This window comes from Polypterus senegalus, chromosome 3 (assembly GCF_016835505.1).
Source record: "Polypterus senegalus isolate Bchr_013 chromosome 3, ASM1683550v1, whole genome shotgun sequence".
Lineage (NCBI taxonomy): Eukaryota > Metazoa > Chordata > Cladistia > Polypteriformes > Polypteridae > Polypterus > Polypterus senegalus.
The window spans coordinates 263,707,954-263,735,499 of record NC_053156.1 but is presented as its reverse complement, the minus strand read 5'-3'; the positions used below and the strand labels follow the sequence as shown (position 1 = coordinate 263,735,499).

At 36.2% G+C, this 27,546-nt stretch overlaps 1 protein-coding gene across 2 annotated transcripts in view; it reads left to right on the top strand.

Moving 5' to 3' along the window:
- LOC120526117 (sorting nexin-9-like) overlaps positions 1-27,546 on the top strand; it is a 137,122-nt gene that overhangs the window by 84,381 nt on the left and 25,195 nt on the right. For both annotated transcript variants that reach the window (XM_039749051.1, XM_039749052.1), the window contains 8 exons: positions 9,473-9,605; positions 11,322-11,406; positions 12,770-12,895; positions 19,161-19,278; positions 20,353-20,483; positions 23,666-23,769; positions 25,184-25,287; positions 26,404-26,481. In XM_039749051.1, coding sequence (XP_039604985.1) covers positions 9,473-9,605; positions 11,322-11,406; positions 12,770-12,895; positions 19,161-19,278; positions 20,353-20,483; positions 23,666-23,769; positions 25,184-25,287; positions 26,404-26,481 — 879 coding nt within the window. The remainder of the gene's footprint in view (positions 1-9,472; positions 9,606-11,321; positions 11,407-12,769; positions 12,896-19,160; positions 19,279-20,352; positions 20,484-23,665; positions 23,770-25,183; positions 25,288-26,403; positions 26,482-27,546) is intronic.

The following is a 27,546-nucleotide window of genomic DNA, read 5'->3' as shown; positions in this document are numbered from 1 at the left end:
TTATACCATAGAATGCACAGTGTAATAATAAACTAAATGTAAAAACATTGAATAACACTGACAAAACCTTGAACAGAGAAAGCTAACATTGCAAGAGTTCACACTATAGCCTTACGAACCGCTCGCTGTAAACACTTTTTTCATGAGTTTTAAGCACAGGGAAGACATTAACATTTGAAAAATCCGTAATTTATACAAAAACTAACCATAAACAACCAAGAAAACTAACCTTGCAGGAGTTCACGCATAGCCTTACGAACCGATCGCTGTAAACATTTTTTTAAGCACAGGGAAAAATCCTTAATTTATACAAAAACTAACCATAAACAACCAAGAAAACTAACCTTGTATGAGTCGAGTTCTGGCATGAAGGAAGTGAGGAGGAACTGGGTGGAGAGGAGATTACAGTTTTGAGGTAAAGTCTGTGACAATGCGGGTTCGCTGCATGCTCCCATCTCACTTCCGGGAGCCCTTAAACCCGTCACCGTCGGTAATGTTACCGATGAGCATGACAGTGAGGCACTACTGTACAATGGATCAAGGGGATGGTGCAAAAAGTGCCAAGTGCTTTTATTAAAATCAACAAAACAATAAAAAACAAAGTCCAAATGAAATAAAGTGCAGTGCTTTAAGAATTCTTCAATAAATAAATAATCCCATAAAAACAGAAGTGAAGTGGAGGTTAAAACCCAATAGAAAAAAGTCTTCATTAAATACAACGAGGTTAAAACAATGCTGGAAGCAGTCTCTTTAAACATTAAATACAACGTGGTTAAAACAATGCTAGAAGCAGTCTCTAAAAACAAGCCCAGTGCATTCTTTAACTGGTGACCCCTGCTGCCTTCTTGGCCTTACGCAGCCAGCCGTCCTTCTTCTGGTCACTCCAGCTCCTTGATCTCTCAGCTGGAGCGACCGCTCCCTTCTTCCCCACCGAGTGTCAGTCAGACACCCCTACTGGGGCGCACTGTCCAGCTGCCTGCCTGTGAGCACGCGCTCGCTCGCACCGGTTCTTTCCACACTGCTTCCTGCTTACTTCCTCACTCTGCAACCTCCGTCTTTCTTTTCTTTTTCCTCCCTTTAGCCGCCTCGCGCTTCTGTTTATGAAGAAGACGTGGCAGATGTAATTGGCGATTATTTATTTAAAACTGGCCTCTTGACGTGAGCTGTGGACCCACTATACCACAAAGTCCCTCTGCACGATGCATGTCTGACCGAGAACAATGTGCTGTACAGGGAGAGACTGTACATGTGCGTAAATCACCGGCATGCACAAAGAGTTCACAGCGAATGCACAGGGAGAGACTGAACACGTGCGGAAATCATCGGCGGGTACAAACCGGAAGGGAAACTGGCCTTTCCTTTACCCGAGTGTGTGGTCGTGAACAGATGCAAAAGTTTGGCGAACTTTTTGGTTGTAACCCGATTTGTACGTGGTCCGAGACGTTTGTGACCTGAGATTCCATTGTATATTCTTCTATTACCAAATATGATATTCTCAGACCTGCTAGGGGTTATGGCATGTTTGTTCCTATCCCAGCAGCACCAGGTGCAAGACAGGAAAAATCCCTACCAAATAGGCTAGCACACATATATTTGGGAATTGGAGAGAACAAAATAAGTGCCAAAAGAAAACCCCAAACAGATATATAAAGACTGTGCAGAATCCACACATACAGCAATCAGGCATGTGTTTCAAACCCAAGATGCTGGATTTGTGAGGCTACAGTGCCTACCACTTTGCCACTATGTTACTATAAACTGTGCATTACTGATCAAAAAATAAAACCTGTTGTATTTCCATAATGTATTCCATTAATAATTGAGCAAGTAAAATATTAAAAACAAGCTTTATTAAATACAAGCTTTATCATATTTTTTGGAACCGTGATCACATGAGGTCCTTTGTTAATGGACCTAGATATATTATTATTGTCTGTAGCTTTTCTTCAACAAAACATCAGCAATAAAGCAAGCAAGTTTTAGAAAATTTTCATTAAACTGTTATCGGTAGTAGTCTTTTTATAACCTTTTTATCAAAATTATCTCAACTACATGAATGAAGCTATTAAATCATTGAGATTTGTGCCCGAGCAAATATATTTCTGTAGTGCCTCAATCTCTTTTGGTTTTTCACACTTACTACATGCTGTATGTTTAAAGCCTTTTAGGTGCATTTGTTTATAATGCAGAAAGCAACTGCTGTCATCATTGGGCATGTCAGTCTGTCTATGTGTGTGTCTGCATAAAATAATTAGCTCTAAACAGAGCAATTTAGTTGAAATTGTCTGTTTAATAATAGTTACATTGTGAGTGACTTTTAATTCTGCATTACTGTTTTAAATTTACTTTAAGAGGGGGTATTTCAACTTGTACATTTTACATTTTTTATATTTTCCTTTATTACTCCTATGATATCTGCTCCTCAGAAGTTTCCTTCAATGCAGCACCACAAAATCTAGGAGCTAGAATTCGATCCAATCAGACTACTCCCATATCTAATTGCAGGGGATGGAGTCAAGGCGTAACCCTGAACATACCTCTAATATTGCTCGTTTTTGGTTCTCCATTTGACTACTTGAAAATGCAAAACTTTGTTTTACATATGACATAGTAAATGTAAATATGAATGTCTTTCACCTCATATATTTGACCAGTAACTCTAGTAGCTGAAATAAGACCTCATCCAACTCCACTCCTGGTCTTCTGTTTCTGCAGAAAGTCTTTGCTCCTGTCAGAAAAACAGATCCCCATTATAAGATATTAAAACTTCAACAGAGTCAAGTGTACGGACAGGAAATCAAAATAATGTCAGCTGTTTGCTCAAACTTATATAACACCAACTAACGTTTCCTGCTGCTTGCAGTCATATATGGTTACTTAAATAAACTTTGTAAAAAATACTAGGAAAAAAGTAAACTATCATTCTCTCTATAAATGACTCAAAGAAAACAGGAGCTATTTAAGTTGTTATGTGTTCAAGGAATAAACATGTACTTCTTACAAACCCTAAACCAACCTCACAGGTGCGTTATTTACTTATTATAATAATTCAATATTTTTCTGACACAACAATATATTGGTAAACTGCTTTAACCTTTTTGCCTTTAACCCACAATTGTCTGTCAGGTTCGTAATTCTATATAAATTAATCCCAAATCCTATTTAATTTAATTTGTTTTGATGAGATATGAAGTTTTAAGCCTGAATAACAGTCTGAACAGTTTTCTGCTGCCATCTTGTTGGTGAAATAACATTATTCAACAAAAAAATGAGAATTTCTATGCATTTTGCAACCCTCTGGCAACTCATCAATATACATGAGTGGGCCAGAGCCTTCAAACATAATGACATGTAAACAAGAAGCTGTAAAGTCAGTTTTAGAGCAAACTAAAACTGAACCTTTAGATGAAACAAGCAGTGGTGATGACAATGTAAATTAGTTATCAAACTTTGACATGAATAGTGAAACTGATGCATATGGAACAATATGGCCGAACTGCTGTGATATGCCCAGTGAATTTGTTCGCCTGAAGGTTTACTGTGGTACATGACAAAAAGTAAAATGATTATGAAGAACCAGAAAAACGTTAGCTCCCTAAGCAAGGTTTACAATGCAGCAACTGTCAATATCTGTGTAATCTGGAAGTTATCAAGCCTTACACAATAGTAGTCCACAACAACACAGGGGCCTTTTGCTCATGTGAACCAGGCACTGACATTTTACCCACTCATGTGCAAGCAACAAAAAAATATTATATGTAAAGTGTGCAAACAAACCTGCTCCTAATGTCCCAGTTGCTATGTTGGGCTTTCCATTGGCGACTGCTTCAGAAATGATCACACGAAAGGCGAGTGCTAAATCTATACCAGTAGGACATTAGACATACCTTTCCTACTGTATTTATGTTGACGTTTTGGTATTTGCATGCTTTGAAGAAATATATTTTTTGGCACAGTTTTACAGGGGTAAACATAACGCTAAGGAGGCTACTGACCTGCTATCCATTGCAGTCAACAGCTTTCATTTTACACTTCAACACAAATTTCAATTCTATATCCGGTTATTCTTTCAGAAATTTAACATTTAAGTAATATTAAGTACAATTAATCATAGACCCTCCACAAGCAATAGCTAAGAATAATACAAAAAATAAAAAATTTGACATCATTTCAGTTCTAATCTATTTTCTATGAATACTATTTTAGCCACCTCAAATCTACTGTGGATTCCGAAAGTATTCAGACCCCTTTACCTTCTGCACACTTTAAATCAAAATAAACATATTATTTATTCTTAAAAATATTAAGATAAATTTGCTATTTTCACCCATCAGTTTACACTTATTAACCCATCATGACAAAGTGAAAACAGTTTTGTTTTCAGAAAGGTTGCAAATGTTTGAAAATCGAAACTGAAATCTCTCGTTTTGCTGTGGTCAGATGCATCCTGTTTGCTTTATCCTTGAGATCTATTTACAGTTTGATTTTAAAGTCCACCTGTGGCAAAATGAATTTATTGGCTATAGTTTAGAAAGGCACACACCTGTGTATGCAAAGTCCCTTGATTCACACTGCATATCTTGCCATTTCAGCCCAACTCTGTATCCAGGCAAGAAGGGCCTTGGAAAGGGAGGTGAATCCTATGATCACTCTAAAAGATCCTCTGTGCAGAAGTCCAAGCATTGTTTCTGGGGGAGTTTATGTACAACTTATCACCTGCCTGATACCTTTCCTTGATGGTGGCAGCATCATGCTATTGGGGATTTTTTTCAGCAGCAGGGACAGGGAGACTGGTCAGAATTAAGGGAAAGGTGATTTCAGCCCAATACAGAGTGATCGTTGATAAAAACCAGAGCTAGGGTGCATATGACCACCTGTCAGTACATCAGTGACCAGAAGTATATAGTGCTTATATATGGAGTGACTTTGGGATAAGTCTATGACTGTCCTTTTGTGGTCCAGCTAAAGCCCAGACTTAAACTCCATAGTGGAGATCTTTGAAGATGACAGTTTACAGATGTCCCCACACCCCAACCCACCCCCAATCTAATAAGACCTGAGAGAATCTACCAGGAAGAATGAGAAACTTCCCAAATACACGTATGCAAAACTTGTAGAAACTTATCCAAGAACTCTATAAGCTGTAAGTGCTACCAAAGAGGCTTCTTCATAGTACTGAATTAAAGGTCTGATTACTTATATATATGAATGAGAACTATTTTCATTATGAGTTATTGAGTGCAGATTGATGTTCAGAAATGGCAGATTTATTTATTTAAAATTAAATATACAATGCAGTAAAGTGGCTGAAAATGAAGTGATGTGAATTCACTGTATTTGTGCTTTTTAACAAAGCAAGCAAATGTTTATCTATTACTTATTTTCTTTAGTTTTTTAAGTACTACAGTTATCATTTCTTGATTGGGAGGTTGTTTGGCTGAATCCTCTGTTTTTTATATGCCATTTAATAATCAGTAAAATAAAAAGACATATTAAAGAAACCTTGCATGGTAAAATAATAATCTGATTAAATTTAAATATATTATTACTTTTTTCAATTGTTTTCCAAAACTTTATATTTTTTTACATTTTTTTATTGACCAGCTATAGTTACTTTTGTTTTCTGTGTAGGAGGTTCAGTACTATTTGATTGATGAATGAAATGATTTTTTATGGTATTACTTTTTAAAGTAACAATTAGTATGCATGAGCACAAGTCTGTCATTTACAGTCATATGAAAAGGTTTGGGAACCCCTCTCAGCCTGCATAATAATTGACTCTACTTTCAAGAAAAAAGATAACAGTGGTATGTCTTTCATTTCCTAGGAACATCTGAGTACTGTGGTGTTTTCCGAACAAAGATTTTTAGTGAAACAGTATTTATCCATCCATTATCCAGCCCGCTATATCCTAACACAGGGTCACAGGGGTCTGCTGGAGCCAATCCCAGCCAACACAGGGCGCAAGGCAGGAACAAATCCCTGGGCAAGGCGCCAGCCCACCGCAGGGCACACACACACACACACCAAGCACACAATAGGGAAAATTTAGGATCACCAATGCACCTAACCTGCATGTCTTTGGACTGTGGGAGGAAACTGGAGCACCTGGATGAAACCCACACAGCCACGGGAAGAACATGCAAACTCCACGCAGGGAGAACCCAGGTCTCCTAACTGCGAGGCAGCAGCGCTACCACCATGCCGTTGTGAAGCAGTATTTAGTTGTATGAAATTAAATCAAATGTGAAAAGCTGGCTGTGGGTCCCCTTTTAATGTTGCTGATTTGAATGCATGAAACTGCTCAATACTGATTGCTTGCAACACCAAATTGGTTGAATCAGCTCGTTAAGCCTTGAATTTCATAGACAGGTATGTCCAATCATGAGAAAAGGTATTTAAGGTGGTCAATTGCAAGTTGTGCTTACCTTTGACTCTCCTCTGAAGAGTGATAGCATGGGATCCTCAAAGCAACTCTCAAAAGATCTGAAAACAAAGATTGTTCAGTATTTTGGTTTAGGGGGCTACAAAAAGCTACCTCAGAGGTTTAAACTGTCAGTTTCAACTTTAAGGAATCTAATCAGAAAATGGAAGGCCACAGGCACAGTTGCTTTTAAACCCAGGTCTGGCAGGCCAAGAAAAATACAGGAGCGGCATATGTGCAGGATTGTGAGAATGGTTACAGACAATCCACAGATAACCTCCAAAGAACTGCAAGAACATCTTGCTGCAGATGGTGTATCTGTACATCGTTCTACAATTCAGCTCAATTTGTACAAAGAACATCTGTATGGCAGGTTGATGAGTAAGAAGCCCTTTCTGCACTCATGCCACAAACAGAGTCACTTGTTGTATGCAAACACTTATTTACACAAGCCAGATTCATTTTGGAACAAAGGGCTTTGGACTGATGAGACAAAAATTGAGTTATTTAGTCATAACAAAAAGTGTTTTGCATGGCGGAAGAATTCCAAGAAAAACACCTGCTACCGCCTGTCAAATTTGGTGGAGGTTCCATCATGCTGTGGGGCTGTGTTGCTAGTTCAGGGACTGGGGCCCTTGTTAAAGTCAATGGTCAGATGAATTCAACTCAGTATCAACAAATTCTTCAATATAATGTTCAAGCATCAGTCACAAAGTTGAAGTTATACAAGGGTTGGATATTCCAACAAGACAATGACCCAAAACACAATGCAAAATCTACAGTTGTGCTTGAAAGTTTGTGAACCCTTTAGAATTTTCTATATTTCTGCATAAATATGACATAAAACATCATCAGATTTTCAATTAAGTCCTAAAAGTAAATAAAAAGAAACCAGTTAAACAAATGAGACAAAAATATTATACTTGGTCATTTATTTATTGAGAAAAGCAATCGAATATTACATATTTGTGAGTGGCAAAAGCATGTGAACCTCTAGGATAAGCAGTTAGTTTGAAGGTGAAATTAGAGTCAGGTGTTTTCAATTAATGGGATTACAATCAGGTGTGAGTGGGCACCCTGTGTTATTTAAAGAACAGGGATCTATGAAAGTCTGCTATTCACAACACATGTTTGTGGAAGAGTATCATGGCACAAACAAAACAGATTTCTAAGGACCTCAGAAAAAGAGTTGTTGATGCTCATCAGGCTGGAAAAGGTTACAAAACCATCTCTAAAGAGTTTGGATTCGACCAATCCACAGTCAGACAGATTGTGTACAAATGAAGGAAATTCAAGACCATTATTACCCTCCCCAGGAGTGGTCGACCAACAAAGATCACTCCAAGAGCAAGGTGTGTAGTAGTCGGCGAGGTCACAAAGGACCCCAGGGTAACTTCTAAGCAACTAAAGGCCTCTGTCACATTGGCTAATGTTCATGTTCATGAGTCCACCATCAGGAGAACACTGAACAACAATGGTGTGCATGCCAGGGTTGCAAGGAGAAAGCCACTGCTCTCCAAAAAAAAACATTGCTGCTCGTCTGCAGTTTGCTAAAGATCACATGGACAAACCAGAAGGCTATTTGAAGAATGTTTTGTGGACGAATGAGACCAAAATAGAACTTTTTGGTTTAAATGAAAAGCGTTATGTTTGGAGAAAGGAAAACACTGCATTCCAGCATAAGAACCTTATCCCATCTGTGAAACATGGTGGTGGTAGTATCATGGTTTGGGCCTGTTTTGCTGCATCTGGGCCAGGATGGCTTGCCTTCATTGATGGAACAATGAATGCTGTATTATATCAGAGAATTCTAAAGGAAAATATCAGGACATCTGTCCATGAACTGAATCTCAAGAGAAGGTGGGTCATGCAGCAAGACAACAACCCCAAGCACACAAGTCGTTCTACCAAAGAATGGTTAAAGAATAAAGTTAATATTTTGGAATGGCCAAGTCAAAGTCCTGACCTTAATCTAATTGAAATGTTGTGGAAGGACCTGAAGCGAGCAGTTAATGTGAGGAAACCCACCAACATCCCAGAGTTGAAGCTGTTCTGTATGGAGGAATGGGCTAAAATTCCTCCAAGCCGGCGTGCAGGAATGATCAAAAGTTACCGGAAAATGTTTAATTGCAGTTATTGCTGCAAATTGGGGGGTTTGGGGGTTTGAGGGCTCACACCAGATACTGAAAGAAAAGGTTCACATACTTTTGCCACTCACAAATATGTAATATTCAATCATTTTCCTTAATAAATAAATGACCAAGTATAATATTTTTGTCTCATTTGTTTAACTGGTTTCTCTTTATTTACTTTTAGGACTTGAATGAAAATCTGATGATAAAAATATGATGATGTTTTAGGTCATATTTATGCAGAAATATAGAAAATTCTAAAGGGTTCACTAACTTTCAAGCATAACTGTACAAAGGCATTCATGCAGAGGGAGAAGTACAATGTTCTGGAATGGCCGTCACAGTCCCCTGACTGTGGGGATGATTTGAAGCAGGCTGTCCATGCTCGGCAGCCATCAAATTTAACTGAACTGGACAGATTTTGCATGGAAGAATGGTCAAAAATACCTCCATCCAGAATCCAGACACTCATCAAAGGCTATAGGAGGCGTCTAGAGGCTGTTATATTTGCAAAAGGAGGCTCAACTAAGTATTGATGCATTATCTCTGTTGGGGTGCCCGAATTTATGCGCCTATCTAATTTTGTTATGATGCATTTGCATATTTTCTATTAATACAATAAACTTAATGTCACTGCTGAAATTCTACTGTTTCCTTAAGGCATGTCATATATTAAAAGGAAGTTGGTACTTTGAAAGCTCAGCCAATGAAAACAAAAATCCAAAGAATTAAGAGGGGTTCCCAAACCTTTTCATATGACTGTATATTTAATCTTTTCATGATAGTAATTATACATTTTTAATATAGGAAAAAGGAAATGTTTTAATTTTTTTTTTCATTGAAAAAATGCTTTGGTTGTTATTGTGTATTTAATCTTCAAGTTTTGAAAGAATACCTTATATTGTGATCCTTTTAGGGGCTGCTGATGATGATGAATGGGATGATGACTGGTATGACAGTAAGCCTTCTGGAGCAAGTGTTGACCCTGAGTCAGGAGATGCTGGTGGTATTAATCGGGGAGCATCCTCAATGAAAATGGCTCTCAACAAGTAAGCCATACAGATGTGACATTTGTCACAAAGTGTATATGCACAGAATTTCATCTCTTTAAAAATCTCCTTAGTTTTGGAGTTATAAAGGAATTCAATTTTAAAACATCTTCAAAACATATGCAAAAGCATTTTATACAGTATTTAGTTCCACAACTATTTACGTGTGTATCATTTGTTTATAATCTTTTTAATAGATGCTTCTGTCTTGTAGGAAAACAATACACTGCTTTTTTGATTTATTAAAGATACACATGCCACAAAGTAATCATTGTGTATTTGTAATATTGGAGAATTTAGTACTGTTTCCAGCTTAGAAAATACCATATCTTTGATTAGTGGTAGAAAATAAGAGTATGAAGGGTGATTTGTGTCATCATTGTATATATAGCTCCCTGCAGCAACTAACTATTATTCCAGAGGTGAGTAATAATTCTGAAAAAGTATTGGTGAAGTAAAAGGATGTTTTAAAGGAAAATCACTAGGTTCATTGGTATAATATACATTAGGTTCATTTAGAGAATACACAAGACAAAAAGTTGGCTCATTATTGTTTTGCTTCAAATTGTATGACAATATACTTTATAGCCACACGAGGGAGTAAAATGTCATACTTAAAATGTTGTCTTTACTTGAAAATATGTGCACTTCTTCAACAGATGAGATAGACAACCACATATGATCCACGTACTGTACTTCATTAATATTTGTTTTAAAAGTATTCATATAAAAGTCACACCTGTCTCCTTTGAATGGTTCTTAACACTGTGTACTTACTGGGAGCCAGTAACATTTCAGTTGCTTTTAACAGCTCCTGTAATTCTGAAACTTGAAAAAGCCCTATAAATGATTTTATTGAGTGGGTTCCTCCTGTAAAATAGTTTTTGTTTGATTTACTGTAACCCATTATACCTGAAGAAGGCTCACTTGTAGAAGGAAAGTAATTAAATTATTACTTAGCTCACCTGCTTAACCACACTTTTGTCATTTATATTTTTCCATTGTTCATTCCATTTTATTCATACCTACTATCTTTATTTTTCCTCCACCATTATCATCTTGGGTAGCATGTAACTTAGCTGTCCATGGACCAAATGCAAGGATTCACTGTTACATTCCAAACAGTAAGCTATCACAAAAACGTATCAGGATTTTCAGCCTCTTTATTGGCTTTACAAAATAGGTTGATATAGTCCATGCTTCAAATTTAGTTTTCTCACCATAAATTCAGAAATAAGGCCTGTAAATTGTATCGGTTTAGCCTGCTTAGTACTTCTGAGCCAAAGAACAACAGATGTTCTAAGTTGTGTTCAAAGTGGTCTGAGAGTTGTGTGCTGGATGAAATGTAAGCTAAGGTTTAGTTGTATAAGGAAGTTAAGATTTATACTGTCTGACTGAGTGTCATATTTTATGGGTTGATGCTTTGCTAGATTACTTTTTTGTTTTAATGTGCTGTTTTGGTTTATAAGTTTTACATTCCTTATTTGTGACCTTACATTCCATAAAGTAGTACAGAACTAAAAACAAAAGTTGCATTGAGCTTTCAGGGTGAGAAAAGTATATGAAAAGTCATGCATTCCGGAAAGCTATTTAGAATTGTAATACATTAACTATATATGTTCATTATCAATCGTAATATGAGTACTTGAACATCAATTCCTATTTTTATTTAATTTTTGTATTCATTGGCTTTGCTTTAATTATGCATTTTTACAGACTTCCTGGATTTTCAAAATCTGGACCTGAACTATATCTTCTGGCAAAACAGTTAACAAAACCAAAAGAAAAAATAACGATCTATGTAAGACAATGTTATTAATTTTATTTACCACACTAACTACTTTTTATGTTATAATTTAGTTGATTGCATCTTGCTTTTTAACATTCGTAACAGTATGAAAAGAACTAGTTTCATATTCCTTTTGAATCCTTTGTAGACTTTTTTAACCAAACATCAACTATTTAAAAACTATTCAGTTCTCTGGAAAACGTATATTCGCCAGGTAATCAATGTGAGAGAATAGATGTCCAGCCATGAAGAATTGAATGATCAATTAGAGTTTCTGTTTTCCTAGCTTATTATTATTATTTGTATCTTGTGCTAAAATACAGATTAAAAGCAAGAATAATAGTTAAAAAAGATGATGAATGACTATAAATCTTATCACACAATGGTAACAGCTACATCTCTATAGACAATTGCTTAAAATATTCTATAGATTGTAACTACAGTTGATACATATAGTGTTATTATATGACTAATAAAAAGATTATTCATTCCTAAATTCTGTATTTTAGAAGAAGAACTTAGAAATATGCACAGACATTTGCAGTTCTTCTAGTACAATCACAAAGTGAATTATCAAGCAATTAAATTATTATAAAAAAACAAAACAGGCATATAACTTGTTATCATTTGCATCATGATGATGTGTGAATAACCTGTTATTTGGAACATATAGACATGAAAAAGTGTTGGTGGATAATGTAAACCACACTCAACAGTTAGATGTTCTTAAGAAGTGAAAGGTTTTACCCCACTATTGAACAATATAGCCTCTAAAGCACAAGTGAGCTTTATCTATAAGAACCATTATTAATCTATTATGTGTTTTTCTTATTAAATTAAACTAAATGATTTAATACAATATCATAATTTATTAATTGGAGAGTTACTTAGAGGATTCAATAGAAAGAAAACAATAGTATACAATTTACTGTCCTCCAGCACTGGTATTTTTTATAAATTTGGTATTTTTTTAGATGCAAACTAAAGCTAGCTTAGAAGGTGAATCAGAGTGAAAAATTTAGAGTCTCTTCCTCCTTTATATATTTTTATGATTAAAAAAGAAACATTCATATTTTTTTAGACTTGGTAGTAATGTCTGAGCTTTTATACCATACACACTTAAAGAAAAACTACACATCGGTGTTAAACATGTTGCTTGTATTGGTCATATATTTTTTCGAAATATATGTTTCTGTTAGAGCATCTGCTGGTATTTTATGATGCCATATTGCTAATGTCACATTTTTATTGCTCAATAAAAATAAAAAAATCTTCTCCCTATTCAAGTAGTATCAGCATGCAAGTAGTATATACTGTGCATACTGTATATGTGTGTAAAGATTTATATCACATTGAACAAAATATTTAATTGCAGGTTGGAGAAGTTGGTCCATTGTGGTCTTATCCTGAATCTCAGCTGGACTGTATTGTAGCAGACCCTAAAAAGGGTTCTAAAATGTATGGTCTTAAAAGCTACATTGAATATCAAGTGACTCCAAGTGTAAGTATATATTATATATCTTCATCAAGAACATTTAATTTTATTAAAAAATGACTATTACACTAGTACAGAAATAAAATGGAGCTCATGTATCGTGTTTTATGCTATGCTTGTTACTGTCTATGAGACAGATTTTCTTCTGTTTAACTGTTAATTCAGATCCAACTTGGCAAACAGTTCTCAGAGCATGTTTATTCTCATTTTACTATGATTAATGTATTACCTTTAAGACTCTAAATGCAGAAGATACCTTATGTTAGTTTAAACAAAAACATTAAGGAGATATGATTTTAATTTTTAAATCAATCAATCAATCAACATTTATTTTGTGAGCTGGAGGGCTGATCGCACCCCAAATAGAGACAGACGCCCCTGGGAAAACCACAAACCCTGAAACACTGACTACACATTGCTCCTTATCCTTGCACTATAACGCGTAATACAAGCCTCGCGGTACTCCGCCGACTTATAAGCCTTGCGCAGCGCCTGTCAGTTTGGGAATTGATTGTTTGCTTTTATCTCTCTCTGCTCCTAGCGGAACTGTTATATCTGACTTGTCATGGAGCACGTTTAAGCTCATGTGTTTGCGGTGTCTGAATAAAAATCCTTCTTTTTTTCTACGACCTTCTGTGTCTCTGTGCAAATCTGTGACCCAAGCGTGACAAGTGGTACCAGGAGTGGTTGCACAGATGGATGCCGCCGAAGACTTATTTCAGAAGTCTAAAACATTTGCACTTAAAGACTGGAAACTAAACATGGATGACCCAATCCGTGAGCAAATTCAAGACTTGATACATAAAGTGCACTGTTGGTTTGAAGGAGACGTGATGGAAACAGTTGTCGTGAATATATTACTGGCCGGCATACCTGAAGTTCTTCGAGATGAATTTCTACGCCATGATATTAAATCATTAACGATTATGTCCAGACGATTAGAGGGTTCACAGTCCACTTGGAGAAAGAGCGGTGGATTTCGTGCTGCTTCGCAACCTGTGAACGAATGTCCAGGACATTCTCGTCGCTTCGATCGACAAGCTGCAGGACCTGAAAATCTAATGGGGTCAGGTAGGACCCCGGGAAATCCAGTCGTAGATGGGACGCCTGTTTCTGGGGAGACAGCGGCAACAGCGGTCGACAGACCGTGGAGGCTACAGAGCACGTCGACGTGGACGTCAGAGGATATTTCGGAAACGGAGCCGACCGTAGATGTTTCCGATGTGATCAGCTCGGCCATTTGGCAAGAGATTGTCGCTTGTCTCCAGCTCATTCAATGGAGATTGGACTGGCCGAGATTTGTTGCTCAACTATTACATATCCGGATGGAAAAGATGGCTTGTTGATCCCGGTGAAATTGGGGACAGAGAAATCTCAGCATTGTTAGATTCGGAAGTGACCTTTGTATTGTGAGACGAGACTGTCTTAATGAACAATGCCTTAGAGACTGTGAGACTGTAAAAATACGCTGTGTACATGGTGATGTTAAAGATTATCAGACTTTACTTCTTCCTTTAACTTATAGGGGCCACTTTAAGGTTTGGTCTGCCGTTTGACTCGTGCCCTTGGCCATTACTCATAGGACGGAGAAATGCCCTTTTTCCGAAACTGATTAATAAATGTAAGGGACCAGTAGTCCAGTCCACTAATGAACTTGGTGGGGGGGGAGAAGATCCAAGACGAAGAACTGGTAGCGGCCGGGGAAAATCTAGAGCCCAACTTAGATATTGAACCCGATCTCTCCAGCGAGACGGAGGAGGTCACCCCCGACAATCTTCCAGAATGGGCTGCTCCTTCTACATCTTCCCAGATTGCAAACGCCTCGAACACAAACCGAGTGTTAACGAACAATCAGATTTTGTGCGTTTGCAGCATACTGATAGCTCATTAGAATATGCATTTAAACAGGCTCGCCCTGCTAATGACTCTTATTACCAAGAGCGTAATTCGGGGTGTGAAAACCCACACTTTATAGAAAAGGACGGTTGCCTTTTCAGAGTGATCTCAGATCATTTGGAGGGAATTTATTGAACAACTGGTGGTACCTGAAGCACATAGGGAAACTGTTTTGCATCTGGCACATTCACACATCTTGGGGGGGCACCTCGGTGCCGACAAAACTAGAGACCGGTTATCAAAACGATTTTATTGGCTTAATATGGGAAAAGATGTTGAACGATTTTGTACTTCATGTCCAGACTGCCAGATCGTCTCTGCTTATAAGCCTCCTCGGGCTCCCCTTTGTCCTATGCCCATATTGGAAGTTCCCTTTCAGCGTGTGGGATTAGATATTGTGGGACCATTACCTAAGACTAAGGATGGGTACCAATATTTGCTGGTGTTGGTTGATTATGCGACACGATATCCAGAAATGATCGCTGAAAAGGCCAACTCTTCGGCTGTAGCCAAAGCACTATGTGAAACTTTTACTCGTATTGGTATCCCTAGAGAAATCTTAACTGATCAGGGCACACCTTTCACTTCTCGTGATGAAACAATTGTGTGACAGCTTTGCTATTAAGAAATTGAGTACTACTGTTTACCATCCTCAAACGAATGGTTTAACCGGCGATTTAACAAAACATTGAAACAGATGATCAGGCGAGTTGCTCATAATGATCCCACAACATGGAACACTGTCCTACCGTTTGTTTTGTGCGCGTGCGAGAATCACCACAGGCGTCCACTGGCTTGAGTCCCTTCGAGTTGTTATTCGGCAGGGGCCGCGAGGCATCCTGGATGTGGTGCGTGAGGAATGGATAGGAAACGAGAGAGCAGCTAAGGGTCCAAGCTTTGCAGATCGACTAATTTCGTTGCAAGACAGAATTTCTATGCTTTCCTCTATTGCTGTGGAACACCAACAACGAGAACAGGAAACTCAGAAGCGTCTTTACGATAGGCAGCAAGCTCCGTGAGTTCAAACCTGGCGATCGTGTTTTGGTACTGGTTCCCTCGGATCCACACAAATTCTTAGCTAAATGGCAGGGCCCGCCATTATTGAGGAGCGTATGAGTCCGTAAATTACAAGGTTAGAATACCGGCGGCAAAACCATTCCAGATTTTACACATTAACCTCTTGAAGGAATGGCACGACCGACAAGAGGTTAACACTTCCTTGGCTGCTGTTTCTCAGTCCGATGTTACCATTGGTAACGATCTTACTGACACGCAAAAGACAGAACTGTTATCTTTGATAGAACGGAACACTGATGTCTTTTCAGATTTACCAGGCAAGACTAACATTACAAAACATAAAATTACCACTGCACCTGATGTTCGCAGACAGATGCGGCCGTTCGGATACGGAAGCGAAATATTGTCTTGAAGAGGTAAAAAAGATGCTGACACTGGGTGTAATTCGTGAAAGTAAAAGTGACTGGTGCAGCCCAGTCGTATTAGTCCCAAAGCAAGACGGTTCGGTTCGGTTCTGTATCGATTTCAGACGCTTGAATAAGGTCTCTAAATTGATGCTTATCCCATGCCCCGTGTCGATGAACTGTTGGAAAAACTGGGTCAGGCGAGCTATATCTCCACGCTAGATCTCACGAAAGGCTATTGGCAGGTGCCTTTAGAGGCTAGCAGTTGTGAGAAAACGGCATTTGCGACTCCTGACGGACTCTATGAATTTACAAGACTCCCGTTTGGTCTTCACGGGCACCTCTAACTTTTCAGCGTATGATGGATCAGATCCTACGTCCTCACTCTGAATATGCTGGGGCATACCTTGACGATGTCGTGATTTTTAGCAATGATTGGAAAACACACTTAGAGCGGCTTCAAGCCGTTCTTGAAAGCTTGAGACAGGCTGGCCTTACTGCTAACCCTAAGAAATGTAAACTAGGCATGTCCGAGACTCATTACTTAGGCTATTCTATGGGCAAGGGTTTACTTAGGCCACAATTAAGGAAAATAGAAGAAATGCTTGTTTACCCGAGACCTGAGACACAGAAACAAGTACGCGCCTTTCTGGGACTCGCTGGTTACTACAGAAAATTCATTCCAAATTTTGCACATAGAGCTGCTCCTCTTACAGAACTTACTAGAGGCAGAAAAACCGACCTGTCCTGTGGACAGAAAATTGCAAACGTTCTTTCAACGATTTAAAAAAAGCATTGTCTTCTTACCCGGTTCTAAGGAACCCGGATTTCACAAAAGATTTTATCTTGCAAACAGACGCAAGTGCATTTGGTGTGGGCAGTCCTGTCACAAATTTTGATGGAGAAGAACATCCAATCACATATTTGAGTAGGAAATTACTTCCTAGGGAACGCAATTATTCTACAATTGAGAAAGAATGCTTGGCAATTAAGTGGGCTGTGGAAGCACTTCGCTATTACTTGTGGGGACGAAACTTCACTTTGGTAACTGATCATGCTCCACTCCAGTGGTTGTACCGACAGAAAGATACAAACTCGTCTAATGAGATGGTTTCTGGGTTTACAACCTTACAGTTTCACAGTAAAGCACCGACCAGGTTCTGAACACGTCAACGCAGACGTGTTATCACGACTAAATGAACCTAGTACAGAGAGTCGCTTGATTCACAGGAATGTGAATAAAGCTGAGGGGGAGGGTGTGAGCTGGAGGGCTGATCGCACCCCAAATAGAGACAGACGTCCCTGGGAAAACCACAAACCCTGAAACACTGACTACACATTGCTCCTTATCCTTGCACTATAACGCGTAATACAAGCCTCGCGCGGTACTCTGCCAACTTATAAGCCTTGCGCAGCGCCTGTCAGTTTGGGAATTGATTGTTTGCTTTTATCTCTCTCTGCTCCTAGCGGAACTGTTATATCTGACTTGTCATGGAGCACGTTTAAGCTCATGTGTTTGCGGTGTCTGAATAAAAATCCTTCTTTTTTTCTACGACCTTCTGTGTCTCTGTGCAAATCTGTGACCCAAGCGTGACAATTTATATAGCACATATTCATACAAAAAAATGCAGCTCAAAGTGCTTTACAAAATGAATAGAAAAATAGAAGACACAATAAAAAATAAACATAAGTCAACATTAATTAACATAGAATAAGTAAGGTCCGATGGCCAGGGTGGACAGAAAAATCAAAAAAAAAAAACTCCAAAGGCTGGAGAAAATAAATAAAATAAAAATTTTAAATGTGATGGTGAGTAAATAAATGTTAAACAGTCATTTTATTGCCAGCTCCAATTCCAGCCTTGCATTGGAATATAAGCCTATAGTTCTACTCAGGGTAAAATGTCAGTTACCCTTTATACAAACTGCCCAGTGAAGATTGATATTCCACTATATAGTGGTATTTGTATGTCTTTTCCTCAGAAAGTAGAGTTTATATTTTATAATATTATTTATAAAAAAAGTTAATAAAATGCAATCAGCTAGGACTTATTAAAAAGAATACACTCAAGAATATTAATTAGATACTGTAAAGTTAATGCAGAATTTTTTAATTTTGATAAATGTCATTCATTATAATGCAGAGTTAATTCCAAATATGACAAATGCAATATACTGTGTTAGTAAGTATTCCAGAGAAAAGTATTTTTGCCCATTTAATTTTTTTGATATGTTAAAGCTTCTTTCCATGTTATTATACCACAAACTGAAAACATTTTAAAGTATAAATGGCATGTTTAAATACAATTGTTAGTTTTAGACATATGGCTGGTATTAAATACAATCACTTCATCAGATCATAGGTGACATAGTGATAAAGTTGCATGTAATTCTTGAAGTGTTCAAATGTTTTTCTTTCTCCCTTTTTCATTTACACATAATCACATGCTTAGATGACATTTTACTTCTGTTTTGTAGAATTGTTAAGTGAAAAGATGTTTTTAGCAACTAGATTAGTGTAGTATTAGTGAGTGTTTTTTTAAATACCATTGTATTTTATAGTTAAATTTTAAGTTGAGTGACTTATTATATTGCATGATTTATATGCTTCTGTGAGGATTAATACTTGCTTCACATTTGTTAAGCATTATAAAGCCAGGCCATGTAAGAGTGTTAAATGATCATGTGACTCTATTCCCAATAAAAAGTTAAGGGATTGTGCAAATATATATTAATGTGATCGTCAATGTTGCTGACAGTATTTCCTCAATGAAATTAATTTCTAATTAGTGCATGATACTTTAGGTGTTTTATGTTTTTTAATAAATTACTACATTTATTTAAAATGGTAGAACTGTAATACAAGTAAGAAAAGCAGCATGCAATTTTTCTTTTTATATTAATATATTTGAAAGGCTGTGAATAGTTGTAGTACGTGAATAATTTCTTTTACAGACAACCAATAGGCCGGTTAATCATCGATATAAGCACTTTGATTGGTTATATGAGCGGCTACTGGACAAATATGGGTCAGCAGTTCCTATTCCGTCATTGCCAGACAAGCAAGTCACAGGTGAGGTCATAAAATAAAATTGCCATTTGTTTTAAAAATGTCTATTTAAATGCTAGTATATGTACTCTTCATTGCCCATTTTAATTTGCACATGAACTTTTTCCATATAAGCTGTTGGACAAGTAATAATGGGAAAGATCCATCAAGTATTTTTATTATAAGCACAATGAAGTTTATTTTAAATGCTGTATATAATTTAATAGGTTCTAACCTCACTTATTGAAATATTTATTGGTAATCAATTTGTCTCATTGTTTATGAGAGATTATAGTACATAGAGAATTTTATTCAAAAGCTTCAATGTTTCAGTAATTATTTAAACAAGAATAATATATTGGCCTTATCGATCATTTTTCAATCTCTTTTTTTTTGATCAGAATACGTTTTCCTCACCCTGGCATTTACATTGATGGTGCCAATTGCATTATTTAACAACACCCTATCTGAGAAGGTTAAAGAGCTAGTTCTACATACATAATCTTATACAAGAATCATAAGAAAATAGAAAAGAACAGTGTGCAATACAAAAAACGCACACTAAGAAAGCCCCTGCATTGTCATCTCAAGTCCAATACTCGTAATTTACAAGTGATTCATAATCAAGTTATGATGCATAGTATTAGCAAACTAACATAAGTACCTTGCTTTGAGACTGGTTTATGCCCTTCCATGTGCAATCAAATGAATTTACCTCAAGCAGACTCCAAACAATGTATAGAAACATCTCAACAATAATCAATAGAAAGGGATGCACCTTAACCACATTTTCAGAAATTGAGTGTTGCTTGATGTTCAAAAAATGACTTTAAACTACTTTATCATTAGGCAACACAACACAATTTACAAAAGAGTTTAAGGGTCTGAATACTTTCTGAATACACAGTATTCTATTGATACATGGCAGTTAAAAAGTAACACTGTTTTTATTAGGTTTTAGGTTTGCTTCCTGTATCCTTTAGTCATAAAATAGTGCTTAAACCAGGTATTTAAAATTTGCCAACTTTGTGGCGTGAACCATGGGCACATCACTGCAGATAACTAAGACTTACGTATGAATATCCTGTTGCTCTACAGGACGTTTTGAAGAAGAATTTATTAAGATGCGTATGGAGAGGCTACAAGGCTGGATGACTAGGATGTGCAGACATCCTGTTATTTCTAACAGTGAGGTTTTTCAGCTGTTTCTCAGTTACCGTGATGAGAAGGTAGGAAAGTAAGATGCATAACATTATTGCCTTGTATGATCAATTTTTTTGTTTTTGTTAAATATTGTATTCAAGATTTTAAAGTTTAAAATTATAATTAAGCAGATGGCAGAGAAAGAAATAAGTAACTAATCTCAGGAAATATAAAAAACACTTAACAGTAAAAATGTTTATTATAATCTTTGCATCAAAATAACCTGTACAGTTTTGTAGTTTTGTTAAGTTTTACTTGATTGTATGGAACATTACATGCTTTTAATAAATTCAATAGTGGCAAAAGGCAAAGTGGCAAAGGGCAAGAAGCAGCACAAATAGGATCAGTCAGAAAGCTAAAGAAGGAGGAGAGACACATTATTCATTACAGAGCACCACAACATGCGAGTTTGGTAAAATAAGAACTGCTAAAGTTTAATGGACCTCTCTGTTATAATGGTATCCCTTTTATGGCTGCCAAAATGTGAAAGAAGTTTTAGCTGCCTGGGAAGAAGTTGAAGAGATTTTTTAAAAAGGAGTGTATCAAGCTGGAACACTAACAGACTGCAAGTAAGAGAGGGAGACAGACAAACCCTAGGGGTTTAAGTAAGCCAACAATTCCACAGAAAATGCAGGTTGCATCAGAAATACCTTTCTAGGGTAAGGTGGGATGATGTTTGTTGTTACCCAAAAGAAGAAGAAGCTAGTACTGTTTGGGGACCTTGCCCTTTGGGAGCTCCACAGGGCCAAAAGGTACATGTGTGCTAGGAGCAATTAGACTTAAGCTCTAACACAGGGCTAAACAAATCTTTAAAAAAATGTAACACCCCATTAAATCTTTATTGTCAGGAGAATCAGTACAACCAACATTTATGAAAAATGTTGCGAACATTTCTCACAATCTGAATCAAAACTAAATTCTCAGTGTTCATAATTAATTTTGGCCATTGCTTGGCATGCAGCAATTTGATGTATTAATGTTAAAGTTCTAACTGTCTACAACCGCTCTTTGGCCCCTCTTCTTGTACCTATTTCATCTGTGAACTCAAGTCACTCTAAAGTATTAATCTGGTTCCACCCTTCCTTCATTTACAGCTCCTTCTTCCAAAGTAAAAGAATACTGTCAGCTTGTGCAGTCTTACGCCTCCAACTTTGTAACTAGAATTCCTATCTTTGCTCAATAGTTATGCTATCAGCATGCTACAAAGTTGGGCTCATCTGGCCCAATAAAATAAGACAGATGCTTTTGGCTGTTTTTTAAAGTGAGGTAAAGATACAATAACAGAGTATATGAAAAGATTAACACAGGTAAAGTGAGGCTAGAATAAAACACAAAAAGTTGACTTAAGGAAAAAGACCCAAAATAGTCATTAACCTTTTTAAATATTTGAAAACTACTAAGCATGAACAGTTGTTACCTGGCAGCAAAGAGCAGAGAGAAGTACAAAAGTCACAAATAATAATTCATCAAAGTCTGTGCTTAGACTGTCACCTCATAACAGTCAAATATCCAAACTGGATATGATGTTCATGCCTTTCATCTATTGTTTTAAATGTAGTACCATCATGTATCATACTGTATTTATGCTTAACAGCCTTTTTTTTAGCATAAACCAATAATCACAGTGGGCATTTTAATGTGAGAATAGTCAAAGAATGCATAGTCATCAATTTGCTGCAGCTGTTGTACATATTGTGCTCTTTTTCCCACTCTGCCAGAAGTATGTAACTTACTGATATACCTTTGAAAAGAAGTCATAAAGAAATAACATTTATTTAACAGTGTAGCTTAATGTAAAAATATTTAGTAAACAGTAAGTGACACAGCCTATCTTGTCAGAAATTTCTTTAGCGATTGTTTATACAGTACTCTACATTTCTAACCAAAACCGTAAAGCACATTGATTACTCCTTCAAAGACCTCATTTCAATTACTGGTTTTGATTTCATCCAACATTTAGCAGACATGTATATTTGATTGATTTGCAACCCAGTAAGAGAGTGTGTTGATTTATGCATGAGTATGCTTTGCAACAGACTGGTGACCTATCCAGGGTTGCTTTCTGTCTAACTCTATATATATTCAATGTTTCCTGTAACACTTAAATGGAATAAGCAGATTTAAAAAATGAATGGAAATTTAGGGATTTATTTTTATATTAAAGGGAAGTACATGTTTGCACCACTATGGAGAAATGTTATAATTATTATTATTATTACTCTCTTAAAATACATTACCTTATTTTTCATCCCATAACGCTAAACAAAATTTTTATCTTGAGGTGCCAGAGATGAAGGTGTCACTTCGTGGATTGCACACATGTTCTGATGAGTGCTGTCCTTAGGAGGATATATTTTTTTGTAATTATTAATGTTGGCTGCAATAATCCTGACATAGTTTATTATTTATAAAGCATATATGATAATTATGGGCTGCTTGATTCATTATCCGTGTACGTGTGCTAACATTTTTTTGGTCCCATAACTAAAAAATCAATGCTGCTTTAAATCTAAACAAAAAGCAAAAGTGAAAACATAATTATATCATTGCCACAATAATTTGTGAATACCAAGATAATTCAAGCTATTTCAGTTTACACAAACTCTTTAAAGCTGTTTTTGTAAAAATACAAAATTGTAAGTATTATTTATTGTTTATTATTACCTATGTAGATTTTCTAGTTCAGGTACATAGCTGCCTTGTTATGCCTGCTGATGTAGTCTATTTTCCCTGATTAAGAACAACCTAAGATGATGCTGGGGTGTACTAAATGTTTTTTTTTTTCTGTAGTAGATATTAAGTTTCCTATTCCTAATGTAATTTTCTACATATATTATAATTGATTTATTTGCTAAGATTTTTGTTATATTAATCATTCTTCATTTGTAGTTTTCGTTAGTTTTCTTCAAATGATGTTTCATAAAATACCATGTGGTGTGATGTTTTTGTTGTTTTGCTCACCTTTGTTTTAATTATTTGTCAGAGCCTGAGAGCCGCAAGCAGAGCTGAACTGCTATACTTGCTTGGTCGGGTCTACATGAATGTAGGGTTGAGCTTTTGCAGAAATTATTATTATTATTATTATTATTATTATTATTATTATACTGCCACAATATTTATTGATAGACTTGCAAGTCTTATTACTCAGATCAAGCCAAAGACTGTCTTCGCATATTAAGCATATATCTGAATGTTTATTTTCATAAAGGACTGGAAAACGGGGAAAAGAAAAGCAGAAAAAGATGAAACTGTTGGAGTTATGATATTTTCTACAATCGAACCTGAAGCTGTAGACCTGGATCCAATTGAAGTGTATGTATATTTTTTCCTGCTTTTCAAAAATATTGTTTAAAATAATGTGCTTTATATAATTATTTTACCTCAAATAATTAAACTTTTCCCTAAGGTCAGGAAAATATCCTAAATGGTATTAATTTTTAATGCTTGAGCAGGTAATGTCGCCAGTCCACTATGCCATGTTACTTTCTGACAATCCATTATACCTGAGCATTAATTACTAAAATAATAAGTTTTGTTTCCAAATATCCTTACATCTGTCCCTTTACATCCCTCTTCATTCAATTTTTAACATTTCAGGAAGGCAAAATGTATCCCAGGTAGCGCTGGGTCAAATGAAGGAACAAAGGACACTAAGCCATTGAAGGCTAAATTTACAGACACACTCACATATTGGGCCAGTTTACAGTCTCTAGTTTGTCTAACCTGTACAGCTTTAGGCTTACCCGCAGATATAGTACCGAGAAGAACTTGCAAACTCCACAAAGTCAATGATCAGATTCACAAACACCATCTAAGGTTTGCTACAGTAATAATATTGTTTAGGAATTCTTATGTAAACAAACATAAAAGCAGATTTAATTATATTTCACCAAGTGTATTTGAAGTGCCAGGTTGCATTACCAAATTTTTTTTGTCAGCTTTCCATGGTCTTAAGACATTCTTAAGGATTGGACTCTTTCACCTATTCCACCAGTTTTCTGCATCTTATATATAGTCTCACACTTTCTCTCATTCTCTTCCACATACTATTATTGATATGTTCATTATGTACAGTACTATAAAAAGGTCTTAAGCCACCCAAGAAATGTTTCTGAGCAGTAAATATTTGTGAAAATACTAACAGTAGAAAAAATACAAACAAATTTCTATACAATAAAAATTTAATATTAATCGTTTGCCTTTCATATTCATAAAGCACCTCACCCCATAACCATACTTTCTTTCAAATCTGTACTTTTATTCTTTCAGTGAAACTCTGTACATCCCCCCCAAATGTCCAGACCTTTATAGTTTCTACCACTACACACTTCTCTTCAGTCAACTTACAATTCCCTTTACAGCCGGAATACAGTTTTCAATTTATTAGTCTATTTTAGATGTTAGCATGTATTAAATGGTAATCATTTCTAAATTTTGTTATGAATGTTTACCTATCAAACACAACATGACACATTTTGTATGGAGTTCACACATTGTTGTCTCAGATTGGGCATTCTCCACATATTTCTGGGTACTCCTACATGCTAAATACATGTTAGGTTAGGTTGATTTATTAGAGTAAGTCATGATAACTGTGGATAAGAGGAATATACAGTTTTGATTAAGTAGACCATCTTTCACCATCTTGAATTTTCAACATGTTGTTTAACTTGAAAATGTGATATGTAATTATATAAGTACTTAAGAGGGATTGTTTATATTCTAGGGAACAGAAATGTGAATTATTCAGTCGATTTACAAAATCAATGGATGATGGAGTGAAAGATCTACTTAATGTGGGCCAAGAACACTGGAAGAGATGTACTAGTGGTAAGCTGTTTAACTGCTGCCATTTGAGGCATTTTTTCATTACTGTTTTAATGATCGAATCTAGTATTAATAGAAGGAAAAAAGAAAAAATATAGGAATAAAAAAACTGCATATATGCATGTATGTGTTGTATATTTGTTGGTGTTTTAGAATTTGTTTCACGTGTATTATTTTATGTTAATTTCCCAATTGTAGTTGTATTTAATATGTAAAATACTTGACTCTTCAGATTTATTGTTCTTTGCAAGAATTATATTGAATTGGATATTCCTTGGCTTTTCAGAATACTATCTATGATTACAAACTTAAAATGATCTGGTTAATTTACTGCTATACTGGTAAAATTGTCAGACTTTTTGTGCAAACAAGATTATTTAAATTATACAAAGAGATCATTTTTGTGTGTATTTGATAAGAAAAATGGGTAAGACTAAAGGCCAAGTATGAGTCCAAACATGTCAGAGACAAATTGTGGAGAAGTATAGTTCAAGGTTGTTTTATAAAAACATATCTCAGCTTTGAATATTCCATGGAGCACCAATATGTCCATCATAAGAAAATGGAAAGACTATGGCACCACTACAAACATGACAAGAGAAGGCCATCCAATAGGCCTCCGGGCAAGGAAGGAATTAATCAGAGATGCAACTAAGATACCAAGGAGATGGGAGTAATCTTTCAATCTTTCTTGTGTAATAAAGAATTTACTATACTCTGTACATAAGACAATATTAGTACTACAAAAATGTCCTGATAAGCATTTGCTCAAGATACTCTGTTTTTCCCTGCACATGCCAAACATGGGCATGTCCAATTGCTTGGCATCTCTAAATCTATCCCCTATGGGTAGTGCACATAAGTGTGCCCTGTGAGGGGCTTGCAAATCATCCTGGTCCTGCTTTGTGTCTAAAAGTGCCAGGATAGTCTCTCATCTCTTCCACTTTGAACTGAATTAAACAAGTCTGATGTGAATTGATAATTCTAAATTAAGCATTTCATCCTCTGTCATTAATTTACCAATGTGATATGGTTTAGGGGATGACATTTTCCTTGTATCACTACTGCTTTCTAAAAGGTTTACAACAGCATATAGTATTCTATTTATTTATTTTGCAGCCCTTCCTAAAGAATATCAGAAGATTGGAAAAGCACTACAGAATCTTTCAACAGTCTTTTCAACCAGCGGTTACCAGGGTAAAATAATTAAAATTGTCTTGTTTATTATTATTCACATTTCAATAATGAGTATAAAATTGGTAGTAACTGTCCAGCAGCATGTGTATGCATTGTAGACAGAAGGCAAAGGTTTAGACTCCCATGAAGCAATTTTATGAAGTGGAATTTTACAGTGACTAATCCTTTCAAGGCTGAATTTTTCTGCTTCAAATCCAGTTACTGCCTGAAGGGCTCCTTCTCTGTTGGGCCATTGAGCAAGGCCCTTAATCTGAAAATTGCTCTAGAGGCACTGTTCAATGGTTGATCCTGCACTCTGCCCTGCAAAAGTCATGGAATTAATAAAGTACATCAAAAGAAAAAAAATTAAAGAAAAGGAAAGACAGCGAGTTAGAATACTATATCCTTCAGACGTCATTGCTCAGTAGACCAGTCTTGATAACTCTAATGTGGAGTTGTGTTTTTAACCGTGTTGTTGACTCAATAATGTTTTATGTACTTCCAGACTTAATGACTTGAATTACCTTTATTGACATCCTGTGCAAAGACTGATGTTTGCCTTGAGCTCAGTCTTGCAAGATACGCACAGGGTCTCCACAACCCTGTAAAGAATAGAAGGGTGATGGAGAGATGGGTACTTTGTCTGTGATTTTACTTTGATCACATAATCTGTATGACGCATAGTGGACGTAATTTGAAAAAAGTAGAACCTATTCTTTTGTGTAATTGTTTTAATTGAATTACATTTAAAAATAAATTAACTTTTTACATAAGAATGTTTCTCACACCCCAGAGGATGCCCAAAACTGTGGAGAGTAAAGAGGTAAACTCATAAAATAGCCATTAAATAAAAACATCTACTAAGTAAATACATGCAAATACAGTATAACTCAGCCATTAGAGTAAATTAAATTACCATTTGAAAATACTCTATCTTTTCCCTGTTCACTCTGTGTAAAGTATTACTTGTAAATAGGACAGCAACAAAAATGAAGTATTTAATTTAATGTGCTAAAGGTGGACCTTGTGAATACTGCAACATTACCACAACTACAATTTACTTTTTTGAAGCACATAAACACAGTG